The sequence below is a fragment of the Seriola lalandi genome, unplaced genomic scaffold (genome assembly GCF_002814215.2).
Source record: "Seriola lalandi dorsalis isolate HSWRI2012SDOR001 ecotype SW California unplaced genomic scaffold, Sedor1 jcf7180002054570, whole genome shotgun sequence".
Taxonomy (NCBI): Eukaryota; Metazoa; Chordata; class Actinopteri; order Carangiformes; family Carangidae; genus Seriola; species Seriola lalandi.
The window spans coordinates 1,575,649-1,595,334 of NW_019525123.1; the positions used below are offsets into that span (position 1 = coordinate 1,575,649).

Below are 19,686 nucleotides of genomic sequence, written 5' to 3' on the forward strand. Positions count from 1 at the left end.
TTAAAGTTGCTGGGGAAGTAGATAACTCTGCTAAATACCAAATTAAAATACATATTATACACACACGAAATAGCACACTGATGCATTCATGGCACAATCACATTAATGATAAGACAGGTTGTTTTTTTTCCCAGATTTTTATTGTACAACTTTTGAGTCCTTTGAAAACCTGAAAAATAAAAAACAAAAACAATTAGACAAACTTTACATGAATCATTTATTACTAGGCACTTTTATTCCAGATCTTTTGAAAAAAATAAAAATAATAATAATTGCCATATAAGTTAAAAGCATCTCATCAGCTTTTGAAAAAGTTTGAACCAATTTAGATGTGACCTTACATTGCTTGTTACCTGTGTCTCGCACAGAGTAAAACATCTGTAGTGGGTGATTTAAAGTTTTAAAGGCTAACGTGGTTTCAGACATTTTGGCTTATTTTCAGCTGTTTTTCACCACAGTCGATAAGATGGGGAAAAAAGAATATGCATCATTAACCACATCTAATGACAAACCTACTTTTAGACCTGCAACCGTTCCTACAACTCACCATAACTTTAGTTCATCCTCCTGATCATTCTGTTGATCTGGTCCTCCCTGTTGCCAGCGTCTCCTCCCTCCACAAAGTGTGTGGTCTTCTTGTTCATACCACCACGGGGTGACGACAGCTTGAAGGGCCACAGGAAGTTGTTGGCGGGCTTGAAGTTCTTTCCAACTGTGTAAATCTCATGGATGAGGTCCTCAACACAGATGATGCCGTATTTGCCTGCAGATGAAAAAACGATGTTTTAACTGCACAACAAATGTTTCACTCCACTACCTTTACTTAGAAAAAGTCAACTCAAGTCACAAGGGAAAAGTTGATACCACACATGATTACTAAGAAAATCTAAGTCTGAGCCTGTATGTTTAGGGCAATTTTGGATTTAATGGCTAGCAAAATAACGGTACATTTAACCCAGACCGAATTCTTTGTATCCCAACATTTCCGATGTCTACGAAGTTATCAGGCAAAGTGTGCCAGACCCTTAAATGTTGACATGCAACATTTAATCTTGTGAAACAAAGTTTCAATGAGGTTGAACTAAAGCAGTAACAAACAATACATCGTATTTGTAAAGTTAGACTGGCATGTGGTTTCAGACAAAACTGGCTTAGTTTTCAGTTTTCTCACCAAGGTCGATAAGACGGGGAAAAAAGTGTGCATCATTAACCACATGTAACAATAAGCCATAATCTAACAGTGTATAAAGTCGAGTCTGATTTTGAAACTGATATTTATAGCACTAGTAACACAAAATTATACCTAAATAATCGAGTACAGATGTACACTAATTGAGACACAGCCACTGTCTTGTATAAAATTAACAAGCCCAGAGAGGAAGCGAACCCTGTTACCAGTTATTACTCCCTGAGGAATAATGCTCTTGTTGAATAATAGTCTTGAAGAAGATACATCAGGTATCTTCATCTCAACACTGCTACATAGTTTTTAAATTTTTTTTTTTTTTTTTTTAAGTAAGTGGTAAAATGACATACCGAGAGCCTTCTCCACCAGAGCGTTGTCTGTGAGGGCAATGCGCTGTTTCCTCATTCTGCCATGGCCACGTTTGTAGATGAGCTCGCGCACAGACTTCAGGTTGGGGTATCTGGGGGGGCAGTAGGTCACAGACATTATGAAATGAGCTCAAAACAGTAAAAACTATTTAGTTCACAACATCATAAGCGTTTCATATGGGTAATATCTTTCCAGCACGATTAGAGAATTTATACTTTCTCATCTTGTCCTCAAATTTATATAAATTTACTCCAACTATGTTAGAACAGATTAAAAAAAAAAAAAAAGCATTGATATTGTGTGTATGATTATTTCTATGTAACTTAAGGAAAAACCTATCCTTAGTAAGAGCTCATGCAGCACCAGAGCAGTTTGAGTGTGAACACAGGTTCAAAGCAGAGCTAATGAACAACTTCAGATGATACAATGCCAAGTATAATATTTATCATGTGTTTCACCAAACGATACCAAAAGTGCCACTGAACTGCTACATATGATGGTGGATATTTACTAAAACTATGAAGTTTTCTGGTATTGGCATCATCACTCAGATGTAGCCAGACAGACAAACCCAATCACTATATCAATGGCAGTAGGGAGCATGTCCAACCAACTGCACTGTGGTGCTTCTCACCACACAGACAGAGATTGGATCTAATGATGTAATTAGAGACTAAAGGCTTATGGATACACAAAAGACAAACAGTGATTGAAGTCAAAATAACAGCATTGAGTGCATTACATAAATGGTTATATTTTTTATGGGTTCAAAATAAAAAGCAGATGTAAAGTGACATCATTGAGACCTGTTCATGTAAAGAACTGATGTTACAGTCCTTATCAAAACAGTTTCACCACCATCAAGAAATTCACACCATTAAATATGTTAACATAAATTATCCAACATCAGAGCAAAATTAATATGTTGTCAAAAATACAGATGTGCAATTACTGCACATTTGTCAACTACTGTCAAGTCATGAAATGTGGTTTCAGACAAAACTGGCTTAGTATCAGTCAGTATTCACCATGGTCGATATGATGGGGAAAAAAGTTGAGCATCATTAACCACATTCCAGACAAGCATCTCCTTAGAAGTTTAACTCAACACCAATATTCTTTGCTTAGCAATCATATTACTGTTTATAAACTCAGACTCTGGATGAGAATATATATATTCTTTAGTTATATTTAACAATAAGAACAGACTTACCCCCAAGCGATGTAAGGCTCAGCAATCCGGAGCATATTGATGGAAGCCTTGTTCAGCTTGACGAACACACCGTTGAAGATCTGGCGCAGACGGAGCAGCTGCAGAACTTTGCGGACCTTGGGGCTGACGCCGTTAATACTGGAAAACAAATGGAGGATTTTCATTAGCATGCGGTTTAACAGCATGGTCAAGTTTTTTCAAATTACAGCATCGTTTGTGGTTTCAGACTATAATTGGCTTATTAAAACATCTGTTTCACCATAGTCGATAAGTCGGGGAAAGAGTGTACATCATTAACCACACAAGTTGAAGCACAACATTTACATGGATTACTTTATTAATCACATTTAGGCATTAGTGAATGGACTTGCCTTCTAAACACCCCGCACCCAAAGAGTTTCCTTAACTTATATACATCATTGATGCTGCCATTAGATGCTAAATTGATGCAATTGATGTACTCGAATATCACTAAATAAAGAGCAGTTTCAAAAAGCTATTTGATCTAGCTCGCAAGGTGTGGCCGCAGTAGCAACAGGAGCTTGGGATGAACTTCACTAAAAGGCTGAATACTATAGTAAAACCAGACTTGGTTATGACGACGAGTTTCCAATCCCTAGGCATGCAACACAAGCTGTGAGCATAAACATGAAGTTTTCACCAGTCTATACAACAGCTTGATTATAATTTGTCTTGCAATCCATATAAATGTTAGTGACCATGTTGTCTGACAACTGGGACAGTTCTACTGCCGGATAAACTCTACTCACCCTCTGATCCTGATGACATAGGCCAGTTTGGGTTCAGCTGGTACATAGTAGTTTCCTACTTTGCGAGCAGTACGGGCAAGGCGGATTTCACGCCTGTACATCTGCCTGTACTCCTTGTGGTACTTCTCAGCCCTCTTGTAGATCAGTTTCCTGGTCACTTTGCGGGCCTATGATCACATCAGAAAAACATCCTCAGTCAGACCAAGGACCAGGGCTGGTAAAACTGACATGTTCAGCCATAAAAACATCCGGGAGTCAAACATGAGTTCTTCGAATGTGCAGCTTTAAAATTACCTTCTTCTCAGCCAGTATCTTCTTGACACGCATGGCCTTCATGGTGGCGAAGGCCTTTCGCCTTTTCAAAAGGCTCTCAGGGACCGCGGGAACTTTTTTTCTGTTGAAATGGTTAAAAGTAACAATGACCCTTTAGTAAACACAAAGACAATATCATCCATTCACACATTTCACTTGCTGAACTAAAACGTGTCATCATAGCGCCTCGTAGCTGTTAGCTTGCTAACCTGTCTTTAACCGGCTTCCATACAGGTTTGTTGTTTTGAACATCAGCCTACATGTCTACGTAGCATTAAAGGCAACATAGAAATCGACGAACATTTAACAGTCAATTCCTAACTTTGTTCTTACTATTAGCGTAGAAATAGCTACTTAATAGGTGCATGAGGGCTAGAGACAGCCATGTTGTACTCTATCATCTGACTACACATAGTCGGCATGAAGTATGTATAAAAACAGTAATAATCACAATCCTAAACAATATTAGCAGGATTATGATATATATAAACTAAACAATCTATCAAGGATGTAAAATTAGCGAAGATAACTATTTTAAGGTTGGATGTGCTTAGATTTTGATACAGCGGCAAACACTCACTCTGCGTCCGCCATTGCGCCCACCGAGAAAGAGAAATTTTCTTTTGCGCATGTGCGCATTAAAAGATTTAGGACCTCCACGGACTGTCCTTCTAGCTGCCTGACTTGTGAGTGTCTTTAGCATGCCAACAAGTCTGTTCTAAAGTAAATGTTTTCGTATTTTGATAAAATATGGTATCAAGTGACTGTATTGCTCTCTTGAAATAATTTTGGTTCAATTACCCATAAATTTACAGTGTCATATCTCGGTAAATTTTGAATTTGTTTTATTTGGATAGTAGTAATACAGGTTCAACAACGCTGTAAAGTTAACGTTATACCTTTAAACTGTTCATTCTGTCATTCATGCGCATATTTTTCCACAGATTTGTTATTGTTATGAAAATAAAAAATGTTAATGCACATTTGATACGCTAACCTTTTCAATGTCCATACCACAGTTGATGGTTATGCACTCGCTGATCCGGCAGAGGGAGCAAACACTTCACTTTGCAGGCCAAGCTGAAAGAGCGTGTGTAGGAGAAAGATTCCTTTGCTGACCTCTCCGCTGGATCCCCTGGATCTCAGTGGGGAAAAAACACCTTGTCTATTTCATGTTGTTAAAAGCAGGCAGCGTGATGAACAGCAAGGTTATGAAAACGAGAAATAATATGTGGTAGACCGGCTTTAAAGGCCATATATCTGTCAAAGATGCACATTTAATTTGATTCAAAATGAGGCCTAAATACAGTTTTGCCACACTGTTACCTTACCTGAGTATTTTTAATTTTAGTGCTCATTTTTCTCGTGTTTGCAAAATCGTATTCCAATATAGGCCTATATATGTTTTGCATATAAAGCATGTCAGTTTATTGACCGGTAATACCCATAAGTGTGGGTAAGTAGGCTACTGTGAGGGAACTTCAGAATAGGTAAAAAAATACTTTTGCTTTTATATACATGTTGATGTTAATACTTTGTTTATACATTTTTCTGAGGTAACTTTGGTATTAGCCTACATTTGTGAAGGATCTAAAAATTCTTCCACCATTGGTTTGCCCCCCCAAGACACGCCCACAAAACACGGACAAACACATGACAAAGGCTGCTGCAAGACGTTGCATAATTCGTACTTTGAATAATAAAAAAATGGTGTAAAACGCACCTCAGGTGCATATGCTCTTGTAGAATGCACGTCTGTCTATACGTTATTTGTTTTTTCTTAAATTTGGGCTCTCATAATCACCTTCATTAGGCAGAAAAACAATATATGTAGTGTATTTGCGCATAGACATATGTATGGGTTGCTATTGCTTTTTTTATTTTTTTTTTTACTTGTGTCTGTGAACGTAGCCCACCTTATCGATCTGCTTTCACTTTCCCCAATGAGGAGATCGCAGTGGATCATTGCCAGTAAATAGTTGTAATGTGACTGAGATAACTTCTGATTTAAATTCAGTAGATATCATCAAAAACACGACATAGTCTGTATATTTTTCAATGAATAACGATAGTTTTTCTTGTTCCATGTATGGGCGGACGTTGACCTGGATTTGTGAGCTATGTCCTGATCAGTGGCTGGAAATCTGCTTTTACTGTGTTGGGGTTTTCCAACACAGTAAAAGCAGATATCGACATTGAAAAACTCATCCAATTACTTTAAATGTTCCTGAAAATCCTAATCCCAATCCTATTAATAATAAAACAGATTTAAACATTAAAACAAAATCACTTGTGAAATAAACCAAAACTGACAGGATATTTAATCTGACATTGTTCTTTGTGTATCTGTCAACTGTAAATCACATTTTCCTATTACAAATAACCTTTGCTTTTAAAAGAGCAAAAGCCCACACAGGAAGAGGCAGCAGCTTTTAAAGTGTATGAAAGCCTGATCTCCGATCTTCCACTGGGATAGTGAATTGGAAAAAAAAATCGCAACAGATTAGAGTTAAGTAAAATCCTCCAGGTTACATCACCTCTGAGTGTAGTGTATGGAGCCGGCGCTTTATTCTAACTGGCGCTCAAGTCCTAGTCCTATTGGGTCCAGCACTGATGGGTGGACTGAATAAATAGCGAGTGAGATGCGGTTGAGGATGAGATGAGTGGAGGAAGCAGAGGAAGTAGGAGGAACAGTCCATAGTAGCTGCTCATAATTCACTGCAGCCGTGCGTTCTAGTGGCAACTGGACTCTGACTGAGCAGCATCTGAACTCTCTAGTTTTCACTCTTAACTTGTGATCCTGTTTGCGCCTTTTTCGCTACTTTTGTGTGTAAGCGTTGTAAGCGTCTCCTGCCTGCACTGTGAACCAAGTTGGTCGGTTTAACCCGACTTATCTGCTGCAAACAGGTTACAAGAGGGAACCAGTCCCTGTGCGTCTTCTGCTGCTTACTTGAATTGATTGAAAGCTTGGTCAAGATGATGATAATTATTGCGGAGTTCTTCGTGGTCATTTTGAAAGTGCTATGGGCTTTTGTAACTGCCGGGGCTAAGTGGGTTGTGCGGCCCAAGGAGAAGAGCGTGGCGGGACAGGTGTGTGTGATCACCGGGGCTGGAAGCGGCCTCGGGCGGCTCTTCGCCAAGGAGTTCGCCCGGAGACGAGCGATACTGGTGTTATGGGACATAAACAGCCAAAGCAATGAGGAAACGGCGGAGATGGTGCGGCAGATTTACCATGAGTTGGACACTCCCATAACCAAAGACGGTAAGTCTGCCTTTTTTTGTTTGTTTTGCAGCAATTAGGATGTCATCAGGTTTTACGCACGGTCTGCGAAAATCGCTTGACTTAAATCACACTGTTTTGTTCCTACGGTGGCAAATTATAGCCTATTTCAAGGATGCAAGGCACAGTGTTATCGTAGTCTTTCAAGAAACGGTGAGTTTGTCATGTTGAATGTTTCACATGGCAAGACGTGTTTGCAACGCCTCAGAGGCGTCTTTGCACAAAATCTCAGATTCTCAAACACTACTTGTTTAGGTCTCTCTTACTCTGCTGGACACCGAACTCTAAAGTGACAGAGTAATCTGTAAACGAACAAAATCATTACTATTTTTAAATGTCCATCTAATTTGACTTAATTCAGATTTATTGGTAGCCTAACAATAACACATTTTTTCATTGATCCATTTTAACACTTGTTTCCATCTCTTTTCCCCTGCAGGACCTGTTGGAGGGGTGGAGGAGGTCCCCCCTTTTCAGCCACAGGTCTACACCTATGTGTGTGATGTGGGGAAGCGGGAGAGTGTGTATTCTACGGCCGAGAAGGTGCGTCGGGAGGTGGGAGAGGTGGACATACTGATCAACAATGCCGGTGTGGTTTCTGGCCATCACCTCCTGGAGTGCCCCGATGAGCTGATCGAACGCACCATGGTGGTCAACTGCCACGCACACTTCTGGGTGAGTGAAAGCACGAGCAACTTAGCAGAAAAGAGTTAAACTCAGAGTAATTTGAGTTGAATGTGGGTATAAGATATTAGACTTGCAGTATGATGGTTTGACATTACTGCCTCGGTTTCCATGAGCACAGTGTTATCAGATGTGTTTACTTTGATGGCAGGTTCACAGGAATGTTTCCAGTCTGACTTCCATGCCTATTCATAATCTTATCCTTCTGTGTGCCAAACTCAGGAGTCGAAGGGGGGGCGTGCGTGTGTGTGTGTGTGTGTGTGTGTTTGTCTGTGTTCCCCCCAAGGATCGAGAAAATATGACCATAAATAGTTGCCTTGCGTGTTCAGATTTCAGCTCCGCTTAGTGTAATTCTGCCAGAGGAAAGTCACGGGTTTGGCTTTCTAAGTCTCGCCTTTGCTGCTCTTTAGCAGCCCCAATCAGTGATGATCCCCGCGGTATGTCAGCCCTTCATTCTTCCTCTCTTTTGCTCGCATAGATCCGCACAAATCTGACTTCCGCGATGGAAGCGGGCGAGGGGTGGGGGGGGGCTCTGTACGTGGGTTGGATCTGTCTCAGATCAGCTCACCACATTTTGTTGGCAGGGGGTGATTTGTTGTGTATCAGATTTTGCTCTGGCGCTGTTCCTTGGCCCTTTTCAGTGTGAATACTTATCTGAAAGGCTACGTGGACTTGCTGGAGTGAATATGTTGCACTTTTAGATAAGCATATGCTGCAGTGTTAAACCAGGCCATGTGCTATCACAGCTTCTTTTGTGTGTGTGTGTGCTTTTGGGGGTGTGGAAAGACAATGATTGCAGCCTGCCACAGCAATTAGAAATCCATTGAGAAGAGCAACCTCACTGGTGGGCTTCAGAGCTGGGTGTTAAATATTTAGGCCCCTCTCTTCCAATCCCAAATAAACCAGTAATGAGAATTGATTGCACTGCTTGGCTACAGCACCTTTTTTCAAGACAGTTGTAGTGATTTTGCACAAGTTGGTTTAGAGGCTTGCTGTGGAGTAAATTGCAAGGATTGGGAATGTGTCCTTTTTACCTAGCTGCATGGCTCTGAATTGACCATTTCGTCTGTGATTGTATTTGTCACAATATATTAAGCAATGTGTCAAGTGAAGCGGATGATGCTCATTTTGAGACTTTGGCTGCAGGCTTTTCTTTTTTTTTTTTTTTCATAGTGAACTGCATTCTCTATGATACCATGAAACCGCAGTGATTTGAAGCTCACTAATTGAGCATGAAAATCTCTTGTGTCGTCAGCCACACACAGGTTGTGTATTTCCGCCTTAATGGACGCTCCATTCAACTATTCATGTGCCTCTCTGCTGGCCATCTACACGTTCTTTTACATCTAGGATTTGGAGTCAGTATCCAGTGGTTGGGTGGCAGATTTGGGATTCTTAATAGAGGTCTGTGTTCTATTCTGTGGAGAGTGTGGTTTCTTCAGGGAAGGGGGTGGGGGGGGAGGTCGGTGAAAGAAGTACTTAATGAATGGCCAATATGGAGGATGTGGTTCATTAAAGACACAAGCTAGATGAATAGAGCTTAGACTAACAGGGACCTGTCCACTTTCCTCTCTTACATAAACACGGTACAGTTACTCATCGCATGCAGGTGGTGCGTTACACAAACCTTTGATTTTTGTTCCCCCCCCCCCCCACTTTTCTTGAACAACAGGTTTTTAAAATCACTTAATTGTGGTTTATGACTCAACAAATACCCACAGCTTAGTCATGCAAAGTCTGAAGTGGATTTTTAAACCGTTAGCTGCTTTTTCGTGCTCTTTGACAGAACGCTGTTTGACAGAGGTTAAATTGGAAACTCATTCAGGCCTTGTCATTTCAATTTTCAGAGGCGGCTCTGGAAGTTTGCTTGCTTCACCATTCTTTATGCTGCCGTTAAGCTTTTCATTTCCTACATTTTCAATGCTTCAGCAGCAGACATAAATAGCTTGGGATGCATTCTTTTTTGGTGTATTCATCTTATTCAGCTCGTCCGGCATCACTATTTTGGCAAAACATCACAATGATTTTTGGCCATTCAGGGAGACATCAGAGAAGCATTGTCAAGCAACAAAACTTCTCGGCCTCCGCCCAGCCGTAATCCCAGCCAGTTAATGAAATTTCCCAAACAACCAGTTTTCTCAAGAGCAACATGACAGCAGGTTCAAAACTTCCTTAATTTAAAATGCACCACTTAGTTTAAAATAAGCAAAAGGAAAGCCAGAGTCCAGACTAAGAACAAGAAGATTTTTCTTATTATTATTTTGTGTACGTTTTTCATTTGTTGGATAGTGTGGTGGGAATAGGGCAGTGATGGAGACGTGCAGGAAACGACTGGTAATCGTAGCGCATGTCTGCCAGACCAGCCCAGCTCAGAACCCACACTATACTTCGGTCCTCCTTCCACAGGCCCCTCTGACTCCTCCCAACCTGATTTGGAGGCAGTGGGTGCAGCTGCATTGGAGTCATGGAGGCCAGCTCTGTTCATCCGGCTCTGCCACACACACACATATACACACACACACACACACACACACACACACACACAAACTATGATTCAATCCCTCACTCCCTTTAGGTTTTTATGAGGCAGGGGGTCATCACATTGAATTTGTCTGATGATGCTTTGATTAGTCCAGCTGGCAATTTGTGATGTTTGAGGCTCAGTTTTTAGTCATGCCGGGATGGGGAATGTGAAGTAATTTACACTAAGTGTCACCACAGTTTGTTTGAGGATTAGTGTGTGTCTTGTGGAATGACATGAAAGGAAATCATCCTCAGCATCTTGAGCTGGTTATCCAACAGGTGGTTTATGAACAATAAGCAGTAGTTCCCCCTCTTGTGGAAATCCAACCTCTTGCGCGACGACATGAAAGCGCCGAGCGCTCGACAGTGACATGGCGGGAAAAGAGCAGAGGAAAGAAAAGGGGAAGGAAGGCAGTGCCGTCCCATCCACAGGCGAGGCGAGAGGGTAATGGTAAGCTGCTGCTGACCCACTTTATCTGACAATTGGTTTCTTGTCTGTGGATCAGCTTGACAAGATGCCAGGCGACAGGAGCCAAGTTCCGCAGGCTGCATTCCTGCTGTAGCCAGAGAAAGGAGGCAGCCAGGCAGAAGGGTCCTACTTGACTGGTTTTATACGGGCCCCTCCTCAGGCCTGGTGCACCTGTACCCCTCAGTGGAGCGAGCCATGACTACTCCCATGTTGGGTCTCTCCCCTTAGCACGTACCTGTTGTATATCAAGGGATGGAATTGGCACTGCACTTTCTTGTTCTCACTCGTTATTACTATTTTTATATAGTGAAAAATGCCCATTATAATTCCCTAGAGCATGAGTTGATGGCTTATTAATGTCTTGTTTTATCCGACAAACTGTTTAAAACAGAACGGTTCAGTAAGGCAGGCGAAGAACAGCATCACGTCCTCACATCTGAGAGGCAGGACTCAGGAAATGTTTGGAATTTTTGCTTAAAAAAATTACTTAGAGAATTGATCAATTATCAAATGTAGTTTACTGTCTTCCAGTTCAAAATGTGATAGATTTCATAAAACAGGGACATAAGATTCAAGAAAACTCAAAAATCCAAAATTCCAATATTTATTCATCTTGTCATTTCGGTCCAAGGTTAGTTTAGGTTATCTTATGACAGTCACATTCATCAAAAGCTATTATAGTCACAGAGCTGCTATTTGTGTAACACTTTTTTTAAAAAATGGGTTAAAGTCAGTCAGAAACATTCAATAGACTTCACTTAAAATTCATATAAAAAATTGACTCTTGAGTAATACAGGTCTCTGCTATTATAAGCTCTTCAAGTAAAACATTCACAAGCCTGAGTTCCAGTGGCCAAGGTCTGATTGCCTGAGGACTTTAATCTGTGAGGAGGTTTTTTTTTTTTTTTTTTTTTTTTTTTTTTTTTTTTTTGGTTCTGTGACCAAATAGAAATAAGCTAGCTGGAACTAGTTCGGCTTTTTTTTTTTGTATGACTCTGTCTTTTCTATGACTTTGTGTGACTCGTTAATTGTATCATGGGACTGGCGGTGTTTGAGGCACGTTGATTCCACTTCCTCCCTGGACTATTGATGTTGCTTTCTAGGTAAATTGGATGCTAGTTTCACAACCAGCGGGGGGGGGGGGATTGCGGTTGCGGTTTAGTCAACTGTAGCAGTGGCTCACTGCGTGGCCACCACAACATGACCAATCTGCATCCATCGTCCCTGATGACCACTAAACCCAACCCACTCAAATTCCATGATCTGTTGTAGGATCAGACGAGCTCTTGAGCTCAGGCGTTTTCTCTCTCTCCTTCGTTCTCTTGTCTGGGGAGAAGTCAGCCCAATTAAATGGCCATCTGGTCCTATGCAAAGGCCAATATTTTGTTCATATTCCTGTTGGTCAGATGCTAGCACTAATACAGCCTGACACCCCAGCTGCATGAAGCTTTGTATGGCTTAAATGCTCCTGGGGGCACACACCAATTAGGGGGTGCTGCGGGCAGGGCACCCCCACATAGGCCAAGGAGGCCCGGCTGTGTCAGCGGGTAATTTAGCGTAACAAGGGAGCGTTGAGACCCAATTACGGCAGCTCTGATGTAAGACACGAGCCCCTGGTTGCCTTCACACATTTTGTGTCTGAGAGGTCAGCGGGGGTCATACCCACATGCCAGAGCTGCCATGAGAAGCGGGACATCACTGGAGGGTGGGAGAGAGAAGGGACGGTTGGTCACGTTTAGCCCCGTCCTCCAGCTGAGGGAATCAGCCCCCCCCCCCCCCCCCCCCCCCATCAGTTCCAGTTATTTTCAGACCACTCAGCAAAATTGTCCGGTTGAATCTGAGTGTTGGCTTTAGTTGTAGAATATTTGGCCAGATCAAGTCGTTCCCTGCTCCCTGAAAGTTGCTGTGGGAGTGGGAAACTTTGGCTCAAGTCAGGTATGGGCATATCTTAAGTTAATGCTTCATTTGCACGCAACTCCCTCCCTCATCCCTCTGCCATTCTGGCTCGCGGAGGCCTCGTGTTCTTTCGCTCTCCCTCTCTTTGGGCCCCATCATTCGATGAGTTGAACATTGCAGCAGCTTCAAAATTTATGTCCTGGAAAAGCGCAGATGTTTGGAGCTGAGTCAGATCAGTTATACTGTACCTGGCTATAGAATAAACTCCCATCACGATGAAGTCATCTTCCTTAACCCAGCCTTTTCTCTGCGTAGATTTGACTTATTGCTTCCACTTCCATTTATCTCACAAAACGAGGAGAGAGATGTAAAAGCTTAACGGAGGTTCCACTAGAACTCAGTAGGTCTGATGCAGTTAATCTCTGGGCGCAGTTTTAATGAGGCTTTTCCTCCCCTGCCAGTGGTTTCATGGCTGTACTACCTGGTACCACGCTCTTTCTGGCTCTGTGCTTCCCTCAAGCAAATGTTTACAAAGGAGGCTGAATCATTTCTCTGGCTAGACTTACACACTGTACCAAGCAATGAAACTGTTACCTTTTCCTTTTTATATAACCACAAAATGATTGGAAACTAGGAATGAAACTGTCAAACGTCATAACAAATGCTAACCCCAATTTTCCAAAACCCAAAGTGATGTCTTAAAATTTCAGGATACTACGTTTTACGTAATATAATATAAGCAGCAAAAGATGAGTATTTTTTTATTAGTTATAATTGGCATTGATGAATTCTCTGTTCACATACTATAATCAATTTATCAACTAATTGTTTCAGCACTGTTGGGAATCTCGTGTTATATATTAAAGGTGCCCTCATTGTTTTGTAACCTCTGACATTTTAAAGAGTGTTGTGGGCTATATGTATTGTTTGTCACTATGGCAGCAAACATCTGACTTGAATAGATCTAGTTCTGCTACGAACAAAAGGCCTGCCGGTTGTTTGTGGACCTCCTGGTGGGAGAGCGATTGGTCAGTTCCTATCAGTGCCGTCACATGTCACACCTGCTGATTGGCTCATGCTGTGTCCGGGGCAACTCCAAAGACGGCAGACTGGCAGAATGATGAGTGGATCCATAGGTTAATCACTTGAAACCGCTGAAGTCTCTTTCTCCGAATCTCCACCCCCCGCTGTCGCTCTTCTCACCACCTCAATAACTTCTCATTGGACGGGCCGGTGGAACCACTCAGGCTCTCACGTGGCACGACGGTGACACTCTTTCATCTCAGACCTCGTCCCGCTCCGTATTGTTCCGCTGACTGCTGCTCGGGCAGGGCGCAAGGCTGTGCGGGTTAGACGATAGGCTGAATTGTATTGTTGGAAGCGTTGAGTGAACGGAGGCCTCTGATTGGTGTTGTCACCAACTCTTTAGAGCCGGGCCCGATGACGGGTACCAGATCTGTGTGGGAAAAGAACAGATTGTACAGCAGCACGCACACACTGACTACCTGTAGAGGGGAAACCCTCATCCTTCTCTTCTCTTCTAACTTATTCACACATGCCACAAAGAGGGGAAAAAAAACTTAAATTGTTAATAGTTTAAATAAATAGTATAGATTTAAATGCTGCACCTCAAGTCTTTTTTTTTTTTTTTTTTTTTTGTTGCCTGTTATGAATTCTCATTCAGACGCCTCTCTCTGCATCACCATGGAGAAGAGGGAGAAACAGATGGGGGAACGAGAGGGAGGCAGAGAGGATCAAAGGGCTTTGGCACAGACAAACTGCACAAGTGAACTAACCTTCCTCTTTTTTTTCTTCTTTGCCCTTCTGTCTCTTCTGTCCTTCCCTCAGACCACCAAGGCGTTTCTCCCCAAGATGCTGGAGCTGAATCATGGTCACATTGTGACTGTTGCCAGCTCTCTGGGTTTATTCAGCACAGCTGGAGTGGAGGTTAGTATCATACACAACAACACATACACATCCCATCGTTTCCCACCATCAAAAAACCAGTGCTTTTCTCCAAAACCATCAGCATGCCAGCTAGCACACTGAGCTGGGGGAGGTTAGGCCCCCATTCTCTAGTTGTCCCTCCACCCGTTAAATTAAGGGACACAGATGAGCATTGGGGAGCCTCTTATAGATTCCTCTATCTGCAGCAGTGGGGGTGTGGGGCCCCTATTGGGCTCTGGCCCCAGGGCCAGAATGAGCTGACAGCTCCCCAAGGGACAGAGACATCTTCATCACTGCTTTGTGAACAACTTGGTGCTCACTCAGTATTCAGCTCACAGCAGCTTTCATCGGATAAAGTTTTGGTTTTCCTTCCTATAGTTTTTTTTTTTTTTTTTTTTTTTTTTTTTTTTTTTTTTTTTTTTTATTCTTCTTGCCCAGTATAGATTCTTTTAGTCATTTTAATTCAGACTAAAATATTTAGTGAAGTCGTTTATCTCCATAGTCACAGAGAGAGTACACTGGTCGCCCTCCTAGAAGGTTTTTATTTGGCTATTTCAGAGAACAGAGATCTCATTTATCTCCTTGGCTGAGAGCGGTGTCATTTTCAGACAGTCTGCAGGGACTACTACTCCATTTGCCTTTGTTTTTATAGCTGCACGTTTGCTTTTGTTGTAAAAGCATTCATCCATAATGATCAAGTCCTCCTTCAAAGGAAGTGTAGTCAGTTTTTGTTAAACTATTATGCTTCCTGGAAATGCCTTGAATGGGATTTCAGACGTGCACATTAATTTCAGGGAACCAAAGCCCTCGCTTGTCATGTGGGCAGAGTCAAATCCTCTTTATCCTCCCCACGTTTATCGACATGCATCTGTGTTTGCTCAGGCCTCCTTTTTTCTTTTTCTTTTTTTTTTTTTAATTTAAAAAAAAAAAAAAAAAAAGATTATTTCCACGGCGAACCACATCAAAAACTTCCCACCAGGCCGAGCAGTCTCCTGATGCACAGGAGAAGAATGCTAATGAAACTGTAGAACAGCGGACAGGCTCACTCGGGTTTTTGTGGCTGTATCATTAACAGCAAGGAGAGACCTCTGTGCCCATGGGGCATGTTTGATAATGTTCCTGGGTGCGGGCAGGGGCAGAGTTTTACAGGAGTAACCTGTTCTCTCTCTCTTTTTTTTTTTTTTTTTTTTTTTTTTTTTGTTCCCCTCAGGATTACTGCGCCAGTAAGTTCGGTGCCATTGGTTTCCATGAGTCGCTGAGCCATGAGCTGAAGGCCTCGGAGAAGGATGGCATCAACATGACTCTGGTGTGCCCTTACCTGGTCGACACGGGGATGTTCAAAGGCTGCAGGATAAGGTTAGCTCCAATGCATGCCCGCCCGCTGTAATAGTGTTTGTACGCACAGTTCTTCTTTTTAAAAGTGATCTCGCACCTGGGATGAGTTTGTCATCTGTAATTTTCACCATATGAAATTGCCTCAAACACCTTTTTTTTTTTTTTTTTTTTTTGAACTTCAAAGCAGCAGCTGATGGGTTTTTGTTTCGTTACACACACATTATAAAGTCACTTGTATTGCACTGGTCAGCTCTCTGCTTAAACAAAGAGGGCGACTTTCACAGGGGAAAACCTCCCCAACAGGTGCACCTGGACTGAAACGAACCCCCCACCCCACCCCCCCGGCTTCTCTAATAGTCCTCACTTTGTTTGACGGTTACTGTCGGCAGGTGGCATTTCCCCCTGGCTTTACTGTCCTAGCACTTTGGAGCAATCACTGCTGACAACCTTTTTAACCAGTCATTCATAACTGACTAAAGCTAGTTGTAATTCTCACTCTTTAATGTGTAGTTCAATGTCTTTAAATAAATTCAGCAAAAGTAAACTCTCAACCTCCTGAAAGCCCTTTCCACTCCGGTTCCTGAGCGATTTCCAACATAATTTTCCTTCCTTACAAACTGAAAATCTGTTTGTAGTAAATTAGCCTTCAATTTGTATGGATTTTCGGCCTGTCTGTAACCAAACTGGTATTTTTCTCTCCATTCAGGAAGGAGATTGAGCCTTTTCTGCCTCCCTTGAAGCCAGAGTTCTGCGTTAAACAGGCCATGAGGGCCATCCTCACCGACCAGCCCATGATCTGTACACCTCGCATCGTCTATATGGTCAACTTCATGAAAAGGTGAGCTGCCTCCTATGTGCTAATATCCTGTTTTCCTCATTTTTCTCCCCTTCAGTTTTTTTTTTCTCTCCCTCCATCAGCTCTCAGTAAACTGCTCACGAGGATCTTGTGTCACTAATCTAATGTCATGTCCTGTCCTGTCTTCGCAGCATCCTGCCCTTCGAGGCCATTGTGTGCATGTACCGGTTCCTAGGCGCCGACAAGTGCATGTACCCCTTCCTAGCTCAAAGAAAGGAGGCCATGAACAACAATGAGGCAAAGAATGGAATCTAGGGGGCGCTGTTTGCAACACGAACAGGGGCACATAAACCTGCAAGCATGAGGAAACAACCACTGAGGATAAAAATGGGGGAAGAAAGAAGAAAGAAAAGACTGAATCTAGACTGGTGCACTTGCATTGAGCAAATGCAAAGGTTTACCATATTGTTCCTCTGGAACAAAGAAAGCTGTGTACTACACAAAGGATTTATTTGACTTTGTTTTTTTTTTTTTGTTTTTTCTAAAAGTTTGTTTAAAGAAACCAACATCTATATACTATGTCACTAGTTTTGAAATCATACAGAAAAGATATCCAATAATTAACTATTTACATAATGTAGTCACCAGCCTTATCTAGTGTCATTGTGGAAATATACAGTATGTTACTGTACAAACAGTAAAAATCTTCTTTTTTTTTTTTTTTCACTTTTATTTTATTTTTGTAGACATGCACTGTAATTTCAGATTTTTCTCTACACTGCCAGCATTCTCTGTGTAGGAAGGTTCAAGTCAAAACTACCCAACCTCTCCCCGCACGGAGGCTCTTTCTCAGCCAGTCAGGAAATTGGTTTGCAGCTTACACAGCTCAACACATTATAGCTTGTGCCATTGAAAATAAAATAAGAAATATTTCACAATAAAACTTTACCATATTTTGTATTTGTTAAATACTCAAGTTACAGACATGTAGCATATGTTAATAATGAAGTCTACGCATTCCAAATGGGACATTTAATTGCCAGATTGTGGCTGACTTAAATCTTTGCAGGAGTTTCCAGTGTAATGAGACTCAACAGTGTCCCTTAATGGTCCTATTATTTCAGGTCTGTATTGACTGGCCTCTCAAATGAAAAGTGGACGAGGGACTCGATGTCCTTGGTTGAACTAGCATGTCTGACACATTCAGAATGTACTGCTATGGGAGAAACCGAGAGGAAATACATTTTTTTTTATTTCTCTCATTTGTCTTTATTTTCAGGATCTGTGGTGTTTATATTGTAAATTTATGTTACTGCTATCATTTGTTTTAAAAAAAGGAGAAGGAAAAAAGGAGAGGAAAAAAAAAAACCTGACAAAGGCTGTAACTCCAGGCGAACCGCTGTCCCAACACTGATGTGTGGTTGAGGGAAATGTATTAAAGACATTAGCTTTCCATTATTCTTTCCAAAGTAACACTTTAATTCTCCTGTCCATTGTCCACCTTGTACAGTTAAAGTGAAATGTAAATGTTTAAATGTTGTGAATACCCCAGTATCCCAAAATGACTGTCTCCACAATATTTGGTTTATGAATATTTTATATACCTTTGGGACGACAAAGAGTTTTTGAATTTCAACTACATTCCAATAGGCGTCATTCCTCCAGTCACAGTGATGAGCCTAAATTCTCTACCTCTTAATTTTTGCCATTTTTTATTTTGACAGTATGACATAAGCCTTTTTTTTTTTTTTTTTTTTTTTTGTAATTTTCTGAAGACTGCTCCATAGCAGAGCAAATGTGGTTCCAATGTTTAGTGTCTCTCTAACTTAAATTAATAAAGTGATTTAGATTATTACATAGTGTGTCTTTATTATCTGTGAAATCTCAACCTGAACTGAAAATGGCAGAGAAAACTCTCCTCCTGACCATCAGCAGCTGTTTTCCACACGTACCCTTTTCTTAAAATGCACGATGACCCAAAGCTTCAATCGAAATGGAGTTATTAGTCAGCAATTTCTCCATTCTGAGCTAAAGTGAAACAGTTACTCAGTAGAAACACCTTCCGTATTTGTTATACTTGTTATTCCATGAATCACCACTGTAAGTGACAGAAAAGAGGATCTTCTGCAATGCTGACGAACTTCTTGGACACAGCTCTCATTGTTAAGATGACACCCACCCAGCCCTTTTCTTTTATGACTACTCATGGGACTAGTATCAGTATCACTGTCCTCCCATATTGTACCACACATGAGTCAGGCAAGCCTTTAGATATGGGTGCTGGCTAAAGAGGGCAAGAGCCATTTGCCTTTGTAAGTAAATATCAGTGTATGTACACACAAGCAGACATGTGATCTTTGAAACGTCACTGGAATTCAGGCACATCACACTGTAAACCACTAAAAAAGAAAGAGGATATAAAAACCTCATGAGTAACAGAAAGGTTAGCGTTAGGTCACAGCTACCATTACTACTACTACTATTATCATTCAGCTTCATACACAGAGAGAATAATGACGGGCCTGGGTGGGCTAATGGTTAACAAAACCACCCATTACGTGCATTAAAACAGTGCTACAGCTGTCTACATTGTTGAGACGTCTGGGAACAACAACAATGAAATCCTTACGGTTTCTACCAGAGCTGTAATGTGGGTGATCCTGACTATTAATTCCCAAAGCGGCGGGGGTGGGGCTACATTTTGTAATTGGTGTCAGCAGAGAATCACATTAAAATGTCATGAGCTAGATTTGGACTCACATGGTCAAACTGCTGAGTTGTTTGTGCTTTGTACAGGAATGTTGCCTTTGAGGTCACGTCTTTGCCATTTGTCAGAATTGGGGATATTATTGACCCATGGTGCTGCTTATAGTCTAAATTTAAAGGTCGTGCCAGGCTATAAGTTT

The 19,686-nt window shown here is 41.6% G+C and overlaps 2 protein-coding genes and 3 non-coding genes across 5 annotated transcripts; 1 reads left to right on the forward strand and 4 right to left on the reverse strand.

Annotated features, from left to right (window-relative positions):
• Positions 1 to 118: 118 nt before the first annotated feature.
• On the reverse strand, positions 119 to 4,504 carry rpl7 (ribosomal protein L7). Its single transcript, XM_023416942.2, has 7 exons — positions 4,431 to 4,504; positions 3,833 to 3,932; positions 3,539 to 3,705; positions 2,769 to 2,906; positions 1,537 to 1,646; positions 548 to 763; positions 119 to 169 (listed from the first exon to the last, which is right to left on the reverse strand). Exons 1-6 carry the CDS (start codon positions 4,487 to 4,489, stop codon positions 555 to 557), a joined length of 783 nt encoding a protein of 260 aa, XP_023272710.1. The 5' UTR covers positions 4,490 to 4,504; the 3' UTR covers positions 119 to 169; positions 548 to 554.
• On the reverse strand, positions 410 to 501 carry LOC111663010 (small nucleolar SNORD12/SNORD106). Its single transcript, XR_002761359.1, has one exon. It is a non-coding gene; the product is annotated as a small nucleolar SNORD12/SNORD106 (small nucleolar RNA).
• LOC111663009 (small nucleolar SNORD12/SNORD106) lies at positions 1,128 to 1,217 on the reverse strand. Its single transcript, XR_002761358.1, has one exon. It is a non-coding gene; the product is annotated as a small nucleolar SNORD12/SNORD106 (small nucleolar RNA).
• LOC111663008 (small nucleolar SNORD12/SNORD106) lies at positions 2,539 to 2,630 on the reverse strand. Its single transcript, XR_002761357.1, has one exon. It is a non-coding gene; the product is annotated as a small nucleolar SNORD12/SNORD106 (small nucleolar RNA).
• A 2,018-nt stretch (positions 4,505 to 6,522) lies between the features above and the next one.
• rdh10a (retinol dehydrogenase 10a) lies at positions 6,523 to 18,635 on the forward strand. Its single transcript, XM_023417007.2, has 6 exons — positions 6,523 to 7,112; positions 7,570 to 7,805; positions 14,551 to 14,649; positions 15,860 to 16,005; positions 16,691 to 16,822; positions 16,972 to 18,635. Exons 1-6 carry the CDS (start codon positions 6,827 to 6,829, stop codon positions 17,093 to 17,095), a joined length of 1,023 nt encoding a protein of 340 aa, XP_023272775.1. The 5' UTR covers positions 6,523 to 6,826; the 3' UTR covers positions 17,096 to 18,635.
• The last annotated feature ends 1,051 nt before the right edge of the window (positions 18,636 to 19,686 follow it).